The sequence below is a fragment of the Schistocerca gregaria genome, unplaced genomic scaffold (assembly GCF_023897955.1).
Source record: "Schistocerca gregaria isolate iqSchGreg1 unplaced genomic scaffold, iqSchGreg1.2 ptg000066l, whole genome shotgun sequence".
NCBI lineage: Eukaryota > Metazoa > Arthropoda > Insecta > Orthoptera > Acrididae > Schistocerca > Schistocerca gregaria.
In genome coordinates, this window is record NW_026061707.1 from 15,513,563 (window position 1) to 15,525,573 (window position 12,011).

General features: G+C 27.0%; 1 protein-coding gene across 1 annotated transcript in view; it reads left to right on the forward strand.

The window, feature by feature from the left end:
• The first annotated feature begins 4,597 nt into the window (after window positions 1-4,597).
• LOC126301313 (NADH-ubiquinone oxidoreductase chain 5-like) overlaps window positions 4,598-12,011 on the forward strand; it is a 51,540-nt gene continuing 44,126 nt past the window's right edge. Inside the window, exon 1 of the mRNA XM_049991701.1 lies at window positions 4,598-5,045. Within this exon, the coding sequence (XP_049847658.1) occupies window positions 4,826-5,045 (220 nt within the window). The 5' untranslated portion in view covers window positions 4,598-4,825. The remainder of the gene's footprint in view (window positions 5,046-12,011) is intronic.

Here is a 12,011-nt window from a genome sequence, read left to right on the forward strand (position 1 = left end):
CTTTAATTTTATTGTCTTTAATTATTTTAATTGGTAGTTTTAATATGTTTGATTTTATAAACTATCAGCTTTATTGTTGATTTATTATTATTTCTTTTCCCTTAGCTTTAGCATGTTTTGCTTCTTGCTTAGCTGAAACTAATCGTACTCCTTTTGATTTTGCTGAAGGGGAATCTGAGTTAGTTTCAGGACTTAATATTGAGTATGGTGCGGGTGGTTTTACTTTAATTTTTTTAGCTGAATATACTAGAATTGTCTTCATAAGAATGTTATTGGCTTTAATTTTTTTGGGCGGTGATTTTTATTCTTTTATATTTTTTATTAAGCTTGCTATTATATCTTTTGGTTTTATTTGGGTTCGTGGAACATTACCACGGTTCCGTTATGATAAATTAATGTACTTAGCTTGAAAAAGTTTTTTACCTTTATCTTTGAATTTTTTATTTTCTTTGTTGGTTTAAAGATTTTATTTATCTCATTTGTTTAGTGAAATTTTTTGAGAAAAGTTAATAGAAGAGTTAAACTTCTAATTTTATGTTTTCAAAACATATGCTTTTCCTAAGCTAATTAACTTTATTCCTTAATTAATTTATCTCATGCGTTTGCGACATGGACATTAATTAAGAAATATGTGAAGTAAATAATTGTTAAGATTTGACCTGTTATAATATAAGGTTCTTCAACAGGTCGTTTACCAATTCACGTTAGTAAGCATACAACAACTACTATAATTCAGAATAAAATTTGATTAATAGGGTAAAATTGAATGCCTCGGAATGGTGTTTTATTATAAAATGGTAAAATTATTAAGATTCTAATTGATAAAAATAATGCAATAACACCTCCTAACTTATTAGGGATAGATCGTAGAATTGCATATGCAAATAGGAAATATCATTGTGGTTGAATGTGAACTGGTGTTACTAATGGGTTGGCAGGTACAAAGTTATCTGGATCTCCTAATAGGTAAGGATTAATTAAACATAGTATAATTAATAATGATGTTATTATTACAAACGTAATAGAATCCTTAAAAGGTAAAGTATGGATGGAATGGAATTTTTTCAATATCTCCATTTAGTCCAAGAGGATTATTAGATACTGTTTGGTGAAGAAAAAATAAATGAATTGCTGCTATAGCAGCAATAATAAATGGTAATACAAAATGGAATGTGAAGAATCGATTTAATGTTGCATTATCAACAGCGAATCCTCCTCATACTCATTGGACTAAATCTGTTCCTAAGTATGGGATTGCTGATAATAAATTAGTAATTACTGTTGTACCTCAAAAAGATATTTGGCCTCAGGGTAAGACATATCCTATAAATGCAGTTGCTATAACTAAAAATAAAATCACTGTACCAATTATTCAGGTATGTATATATATATAAGATCCATAGTAAATTCCCCGTCCTACATGTAGGTAAATACAAATAAAAAATATAGATGCTCCATTTGCGTGTAAGGTTCGGATAATTCAACCATTATTTACGTCTCGGCAGATGTGTACTACACTACTGAATGCTATTTCAATATTTGATGTATAATGTATAGCTAAAAATAGTCCAGTTACGATTTGAATTACCAAACATAACCCTAATAGGGATCCAAAATTTCATCAAAATGAAATATTTGTTGGGGCAGGTAAGTCAATTAAAGAGTTATTAATAATTTTAATTAAAGGATGTCTTAATCGTAAGGGTTTATTCCTTAGTAATTATCTTATTTTACGAATAGGTCCCTGATTAATATTGGTGATTTTAACAACTGCTAGTAGTGCTAAAAATAAATAAATTATTATTATTATTGTAATAATGAATGTTGGTCTATTATATAATTTTTCTAAAGATATTGTTATTTCTTGATAATTGATTGAATTATCAATATTTATAGTTTCGGTGTTTTTGAAAAAGTCTATAAATATAGATATATCTAGAATAATTAATATTAATATGATAAATACTCACATTATTAATGTAATAATTATAGTGATTGATTTAGGCTGAAATATTTCGTTTGATGCAATTCTTGTAATGTAAATAAATAATACTAGTATAAAAAATAAAATATATGATAATCAATATCTTTCTATTATTGTTCCTGTTATTAATCCAACTAGGAAGGTTTGAAGGATAATAAAAAGCATTATTGATATTGGGTGTCTTAATTTAATAAAATTAATATTTATTACATTTGATAATGATATAATTATTATTTTGATCATTTCAGGGGTTAGTTTATTTAAAATACCGGTTTTGGGGACCGATGATGGAAGCTTTTCCACCTCTGAAGTTTTAAAAGTGGGGGCTGGACTTATTTCCGGTTTACAAGACCGGCGTTTTTTTTAAACTATTAAAACTAATGTTTATATTCTCTATTTTTACTTCTTTATTGATTTATTTTGCTGGTGTTTATGTTTTTTCTTCTAAACGTAAACATTTATTAATGGTTCTTTTGAGATTAGAATATATTGTTCTTTCTTTATTTATGTTAGTTATTGTTTTTCTTATTGAGTTTGATTATGATTATTTTTTTCCTGTTATTTTTTTAGTTTTTTCTGTTTGTGAGGGTGCTTTAGGTCTTTCTATTTTAGTTTCAATAATTCGTTCTCATGGTAATGATTTTTTTAATTCTTTTGGTTTATCTTTATGTTAAAGTGTTTATTTATAACTAATTTTTTGATCCCTCTTTGTTTATTAAATAATTGTTGATGGTTGGTTCATTCTTTAATGTTTCTGTCGGGTTTTGTTTTTATAATTTGTGTTTATTCATATGCTGATTTGAATATAATTAGATATTATTTTGGTATTGATTATTTTTCTTTTAGTTTAATTTTACTTAGTTTTTGGATTTGTTCTTTAATAATCACTGCTAGAGGTTCAGTTTATTTAAGTTCATATCATTCTAATTTTTTTGTTTTTATGGTTTTGATTTTAATAATTATGCTTTATTGTTCATTTGCTAGATTAAGTCTTCTTTCTTTTTATATTTTTTTTGAGGCTAGATTAGTTCCTACTTTACTTTTAATTTTGGGTTGGGGTTATCAACCTGAGCGTTTGCAGGCTGGTGTTTATTTAATTTTTTATACTTTGGTTGCTAGATTACCTTTATTATTAGTTTTATTTAAGGTTTATGATTTTTCTAATACTTTATATTTTCCTTTATTGGTTGATTTTGGTTCTTATTATTTTATGTTTTATGTATTTATAATTTTGGCTTTTTTAGTTAAGATACCTATGTTTTTGGTTCATTTATGACTTCCTAAGGCTCATGTAGAGGCCCCTATTTCAGGTAGAATAATTCTTGCTGGTGTTTTATTAAAGTTAGGTGGTTATGGTATTTTTCGTGTTATAAAGGTTATTTCTTATTTGGGTTTAAAGTTTAATTATTTTTGATTGTCTTTAGGTTTATCTGGGGGTGTTATTGTAAGATTTATTTGTTTTCGTCAGGTTGATTTAAAGTCTTTAATTGCATATTCTTCCGTTGCTCATATAAGAATGGTTATTGGTGGATTGATGACTATGAATTGATGAGGTTGTGTAGGTTCTCTTTCTCTAATGGTTGGTCATGGTTTATGTTCTTCTGGTTTATTTTGTTTATCTAATATTATTTATGAACGTTTAGGTAGACAAAGATTATTAATTAACAAGGGTATAATTAATTTGATGCCAAGAATGGCTTTATGATGATTTCTTTTAAGATCATCAAATATGGCTGCTCCTCCTTCTTTAAATTTGGTAGGTGAAATTAGATTATTAAATAGAATTATATCTTGATCTTCTTTTAGATTCTTTGCTTTGATTTTTTTATCTTTTTTTAGAGCTGTTTATACTTTGTATATATATTCTTATTCTCAGCATGGGAATTATTATTCTGGTGTTTATACTTGTTCTCTTGGTTATTTTCGTGAATATCATCTTTTACTTTTACATTGATTGCCTTTAAATATTCTCTGTTTAAAGGGTGAATATTTCTTTGTTTAGTTTGCTTAAGTATTTTAATTAAAAATATTGTTTTGTGGAATCAATGATATGAAGTTTTTCATCTTAGGCTGTGAATTTATTTTCTATTTGTTCTTTGAGTTTTTTTTTCTTTGTTTATTTCGAGAACTATAATTTTTATTTTAGGTATTTATTATTTAATAATTGATTATAGAGTTTTTGTTGAGTGAGAGCTTTTCAATTTAAATGGTTCTATAGTTGTTATAACTTTAATTTTGGATTGAATATCTCTTATTTTTATATCTTTGGTTATTTCTTCTTTGGTTATTTATTATAGAGAGGATTATATATCTGGTGAAAAGAATATAAATCGTTTTATTATTATTGTTTTAATATTTATTCTTTCTATAGGTTTTTTAATTATTAGTCCTAATTTAATTAGAATTTTATTAGGTTGAGATGGTTTAGGTTTAGTTTCTTATTGTTTAGTTATTTATTATCAAAATGTAAAATCTTATAGTGCTGGTATATTAACTGCACTTTCTAAACGTTTTGGTGATGTTGCTATTTTAATTTCTATTGCATGAATGTTAAATTTTGGTGTTTGAAATTATATTTATTATTATGATTTTATTTCTAATTCTTTTGAAATAAAGCTCATTACTATATTAATTGTTTTAGCAGCTATAACTAAGAGAGCTCAGATTCCTTTCTCTTCATGACTTCCTGCTGCTATAGCATCTCCTACTCCTGTTTCTGCTTTAGTTCATTCTTTTACTCTTGTTACTGCTGGTGTTTATTTATTAATTCGTTTTAGACCAATATTGGATACTTATAATTGTGGTTGATTTTTACTTTTAATTGGTTGTATAACTATATTTATGGCTGGATTGGGCGCTAATTTTGAGTTTGATTTAAAGAAGATTATTGCTCTTTCTACTTTAAGACAACTTGGTTTAATAATAAGAATTTTGGCTATAGGTTATCCAAAGCTTGCATTTTTTCATTTATTGGCTCATGCTTTATTTAAGGCATTATTATTTATATGTGCAGGTTCAATAATTCATAATTTGAAGGATTCTCAGGATATTCGTTTTATAGGTTCAATTGTTAATTTCATACCTTTAACTTCAGTTTGTTTTAATGTTTCTAGTTTATCTTTGTGTGGAATACCTTTTTTAGCGGGATTTTATTCAAAGGATTTAATTCTTGAGATGGTTTGTTTAAGATGAATTAATTGTTTAATTTTTTTCTTTATTTTTTTTCTACTGGTTTAACTGCTTCTTATTCTTTTCGTTTGTTTTATTATTCAATATCTGGTGATAATAATTTTTATTCTAGATTTTCTTTTGATGATAAGGGATATTATATTTCATTTGGAATAATTGGTCTATTGTTTGTTGCTGTTTTTGGTGGTAGTCTTTTATCTTGATTAATTTTTCCTATTCCTCATGTGATTGCTTTAACTTATTATTTAAAGTTTTTAACTATTACAGTTGTTATTTTAGGTGCTTATTTAGGTTATCTTATTTCTAATTTTGATTTTTCTCATAATTTATTTTCTTTAAGTATACTTTCTTTTGTTAGATTTGCTGGTACTATATGATTTATACCTTTTCTTTCAACTAAGTTTATTAGATATATTCCTTTAAAAATAGGTTATTATTCATCTAAGTCATTTGATTATGGTTGAGGTGAATTACTTGGTGGTCAAGGTTTATATAGATTATTTATTTATTTAATTGGTTATATTCAAGGTTGATATGATTCTAATTTCAAGATTTATCTTTTAACTTATATTTTTTGAATATTTAATTTGGTAATATTGTTTTTCGTTTACTTAAATAGCTTATAATTAGAGCGTGACACTGAAGATGTTAAGGAAGTATTTTTATTTTTAAGTATTTATAAATATAGATATATTATTTTTACAGTGAAAATGTAATGTTTTATTTAAACTATATAAATTTTACAAATGTTAACGGAGTTTAACCGCTAATATAAAAAGTTAGCAGCTTTCATATTGGCTTTACATTTCCTTAATTGGAACTATTATAGTTCAATTATATTATTAACAGTAATACGCCTCTTTTTGGCTTCAATTAATAAGAATAAGGGTAGTACATACCAATCTTCCAGGTCGAAACTGACTGCAATATTTCGCTTCTTATTCTATTTAAGGTTGATTGATAATATCAATACTTTTTGAATGCAACCCAAATGTTATATTTAACTACAACCCTTTATTCTGCTCATTGTAATGCTCCTTGGTTTCATTCATGGTATAGTCCTCCTAATAGAACTAGAATAAAAAATATTGTTGATACTGTTCAGATTATAATGTCTGAAGTTTTAAAAATAATTACAATTGGTAGAATTAGTGCAATTTCTATATCAAAAATTAAAAAGATTACTGCGATTAGGAAGAATCGTATTGAGAATGGTATTCGTGCTGATCTTTTTGGATCAAACCCACATTCAAATGGTGATCTTTTTTCTCGATCATTAATTAATTTTTTTGATAGTGTTGTTGCCAGGATTATAACAATTATTGGAATAATAAATCTAATGAAAACTCTTGTTGATAGAATTAGAATTGTTTTTCTTGATTTATATCAAGCTTTCTGATTGGAAGTCAAATGTACTATTTATACTAGAAAAACAATTATCTACCTCATCAATAAATAGAGATATATAAGAATAATCATACTACGTCTACGAAGTGTCAGTATCATGCTGCTGCTTCAAATCCAAAGTGATGTCTTGGTGAAAATTGATTTATTGAGTGTCGAAGTAGACATGTTGATAAAAAGATTGTTCCAATAATTACGTGTAAACCATGGAATCCTGTTGCAACAAAGAATGTTGATCCATAAACTGCATCTGCAATGGTAAAAGGTGCTTCTCAATATTCATATGCTTGAAGTATTGTAAAGTATAGTCCTAATAACACTGTGAAGAATAATCCTTGTAGTGCTTGAGTATGATTAGGTTCCATTAAACTATGATGTGCTCATGTTACTGTTACTCCTGATGCTAAAAGAATAGCTGTATTAAGTAATGGAATTTGTATAGGGTTAAAGGGTTGAATTCCTATTGGAGGTCATAGTATTCCTAGTTCAATTGTTGGTGCTAATCTTCTTCTAAAGAATGCTCAAAAAAAAGAAACGAAAAATAATACCTCTGATGCAATAAATAAAATTATTCCTCATCGTAATCCAATTGATACAAATCCTGTATGCAATCCTTGATATGTTCCTTCTCGTACTACATCTCGTCATCATTGAATTATAGTTAGTAGGGTAATTCCAAATCCAATTATGAATAAGTTAATATTAAATAGGTGGAATCATTTTGCTAGTCCTGATACTAGGACTATTGCTCCAATTGCTCCTGTTAATGGTCAAGGTCTATAGTCTACTAAGTGGAATGGGTGGTTTGAGTGAGTTGTTAACATAGGTTTAATATACTTCTCTAGAATATAGAGCTCTTAGAATTGAGAAAACATAGGCTTGAATTATTGCTACTGCTGATTCTAGAATTAATAGAAGTATTTGTCCAATAATTAGTAATGAGATTAAGTTTATTGCTATAGATGGTCCTGTGTTTCCTAATAAGGTTAATAATAAGTGTCCTGCAATTATATTTGCTGCCAACCGTACTGCTAATGTACCTGGTCGAATAACATTACTAATTGTTTCAATTAGTACTATAAATGATATTAATGCAGGCGGTGTACCTTGTGGTACAAGGTGTGTAAATATATGATTAGTATGGTTAATTCATCCAAATAATATAAATCTTAGCCATATAGGTAGGGCAATTGCAAATGTTAATGCTAAATGTCTTGTTCTAGTAAAAATATAAGGGAATAATCCTATGAAATTGTTAAATAATATTATAATAAAAATTGAGATGAAAATGAATGTTGTTCCATTAAATGATTTTGGTCCAAGAAGTGTTTTAAATTCATTATGTAAGGTTAAATTTAGTTTATTTCAGATAATGTTAATTCGTGATGGTGTAAGTCAAAATAGTGATGGGATTAATAATAGTCCTAGAAATGTTCTAGTTCAATTTAATGATAAATTAAAGATGTTAGTTGATGGGTCAAATGTTGAGAATAGATTTGTTATCATTTTCAATTTAAGTTTTTTATTTCAATTGTTCCTTTTTCTGCTCTTTTAATAAGGTTAGGTTTAAATGAGAAGAAGTTTATTTGATTAAACAAGATTAATGTAGCTGAAAATATAATGAATAGTGAGAATCATATAAGAGGGGATATTTGAGGGATTTGGATATAATTTCCCCATCAGAAGTAGTCGTTAATTTACTATTATTTGGTTTAAGAGACCATTACTTACTTTCAGTCATCTGATGAATTTCAAGGTGTACTAATTTTTTTTAGTTACTTTAGATTGACACTCTAATGTTATTTATTTTAGCTAACTCCTTAAATTATCTTAGATAATCACTTAATAAATAAATTTACTGAAGTTCTTTCAATTACAATTGGTATAAATCTGTGGTTTGCTCCACAGATTTCTGAGCATTGTCCAAAGAATAATCCAGGTCGATTTATTGTGAATGTTCCTTGATTTAACCGACCTGGCGTTGCATCAATTTTAACCCCTAATGCAGGAACTGCTCATGAGTGTAGAACATCTGATGCTCTTGTTAATACTCGTACTTCTGTATTTATTGGTAGGATTGTTCGGTTATCTACATCTAGTAGTCGGAATCCATCATTTTCTAGGTCTTGTTCTGGTGTTATATAAGTGTCAAATTCTACGTTTATGAAGTCTGAATATTCATATCTTCAATATCATTGTCGTCCAATGGTTTTAATTGTAATTATTGCATCTACTGAATCATCAAGTAAATATAATAGTCGTAAAGATGGAAGGGCAATAAAAATTAATGTAATTGCTGGTGAAGCTGTTCAGATTGTTTCAATTAAATGTCCATGAAGTATATTACGGTTAGTATAGGCAATAAATAATATATAACTTAGGGCATAACCTACAATTACTGTAATTAATAATAATACGACCATAGTATGATCATGAAAGAATGATAATTGCTCCATTAATGGTGAAGCTCCATCTTGAAGAGATAAATTTGATCATGTTGCCATTAATAAATATTTTCTAATAAAAGGTCAAACCTTTATTTGTAGAGCTTAAATCTACTGCACTAATCTGCCATATTAGAATCTAGAGATTAATGGTAATTCTGAGTAACTATGTTCTGCAGGAGGGTTGTTTTGTAGTCATTCTGTTGATCTTCTTATGTTAGCTCTAAATATAATTGCTCGGTTTGTAATCATTCTTTCTCATATAATTACAATGGATATAATGATTCCTACAATAGAAATTGTAGACCCAATTCTTGATACTACGTTTCATGATGTATATGCGTCTGGGTAGTCAGAGTATCGTCGAGGTATTCCTGCTAATCCTAGGAAGTGTTGAGGAAAGAATGTTAAATTTACTCCAATGAATATAATTGTAAATTGGATTTTTAATCATGTATTATTTATAGTTAATCCTGTAAATAGTGGATATCATTGAATGACACCTCCTATAATTGCAAATACAGCTCCTATAGGTAATACATAATATTAGATAAACAAATAAACCAGAAGAACATAAACCATGACCAACCATTAGAGAAAGAGAACCTACACAACCTCATCAATTCATAGTCATCAATCCACCAATAACCATTCTTATATGAGCAACAGAAGAATATGCAATTAAAGACTTTAATCAACCTGACGAAAACAAATAAATCTTACAATAACACCCCCAGATAAACCTAAAGACAATCAAAAATAATTAAACTTTAAACCCAAATAAGAAATAACCTTTATAACACGAAAAATACCATAACCACCTAACTTTAATAAAACACCAGCAAGAATTATTCTACCTGAAATAGGGGCCTCTACATGAGCCTTAGGAAGTCATAAATGAACCAAAAACATAGGTATCTTAACTAAAAAAGCCAAAATTATAAATACATAAAACATAAAATTATAAGAACCAAAATCAACCAATAAAGGTAAATATAAAGTATTAGAAAAATCATAAACCTTAAATAAAACTAATAATAAAGGTAATCTAGCAACCAAAGTATAAAAAATTAAATAAACACCAGCCTGCAAACGCTCAGGTTGATAACCCCAACCCAAAATTAAAAGTAAAGTAGGAACTAATCTAGCCTCAAAAAAAATATAAAAAGAAAGAAGACTTAATCTAGCAAATGAACAATAAAGCATAATTATTAAAATCAAAACCATAAAAACAAAAAAATTAGAATGATATGAACTTAAATAAACTGAACCTCTAGCAGTGATTATTAAAGAACAAATCCAAAAACTAAGTAAAATTAAACTAAAAGAAAAATGATCAATACCAAAATAATATCTAAGTATATTCAAATCAGCATATGAATAAACACAAATTATAAAAACAAAACCCGACAGAAACATTAAAGAATGAACCAACCATCAACAATTATTTAATAAACAAAGAGGGATCAAAAAAATAGTTATAAATAAATACTTTAACATAAAGATAAACCAAAAGAATTAAAAAAATCATTACCATGAGAACGAATTATTGAAACTAAAATAGAAAGACCTAAAGCACCCTCACAAACAGAAAAAACTAAAAAAATAACAGGAAAAAAATAATCATAATCAAACTCAATAAGAAAAACAATAACTAACATAAATAAAGAAAGAACAATATATTCTAATCTCAAAAGAACCATTAATAAATGTTTACGTTTAGAAGAAAAAACATAAACACCAGCAAAATAAATCAATAAAGAAGTAAAAATAGAGAATATAAACATTAGTTTTAATAGTTTAAAAAAAACGCCGGTCTTGTAAACCGGAAATAAGTCCAGCCCCCACTTTTAAAACTTCAGAGGTGGAAAAGCTTCCATCATCGGTCCCCAAAACCGGTATTTTAAATAAACTAACCCCTGAAATGATCAAAATAATAATTATATCATTATCAAATGTAATAAATATTAATTTTATTAAATTAAGACACCCAATATCAATAATGCTTTTTATTATCCTTCAAACCTTCCTAGTTGGATTAATAACAGGAACAATAATAGAAAGATATTGATTATCATATATTTTATTTTTAACATTTCTTGGTGGTATTCTAGTATTATTTATTTACATTACAAGAATTGCATCAAACGAAATATTTCAGCCTAAATCAATCACTATAATTATTACATTAATAATGTGAGTATTTATCATATTAATATTAATTATTCTAGATATATCTATATTTATAGACTTTTTCAAAAACACCGAAACTATAAATATTGATACTTCAATCAATTTTCAAGAAATAACAATATCTTTAGAAAAATTATATAATAGACCAACATTCATTATTACAATAATAATAATAATTTATTTAATTTTAGCACTACTAGCAGTTGTTAAAATCACCAATATTAATCAGGGACCTATTCGTAAAATAAGATAATTACTAATGAATAAACCCTTACGATTAAGACATCCTTTAATTAAAATTATTAATAACTCTTTAATTGACTTACCTGCCCCAACAAATATTTCATTTTGATGAAATTTTGGATCCCTATTAGGGTTATGTTTGGTAATTCAAATCGTAACTGGACTATTTTTAGCTATACATTATACATCAAATATTGAAATAGCATTCAGTAGTGTAGTACACATCTGCCGAGACGTAAATAATGGTTGAATTATCCGAACCTTACACGCAAATGGAGCATCTATATTTTTTATTTGTATTTACTTACATGTAGGACGGGGAATTTACTATGGATCTTATATATATATATACATACCTGAATAATGGTACAGTGATTTTATTTTTAGTTACAGCAACTGCATTTATAGGATATGTCTTACCCTGAGGCCAAATATCTTTTTGAGGTACAACAGTAATTACTAATTTATTATCAGCAATCCCATACTTAGGAACAGATTTAGTCCAATGAGTATGAGGAGGATTCGCTGTTGATAATGCAACATTAAATCGATTC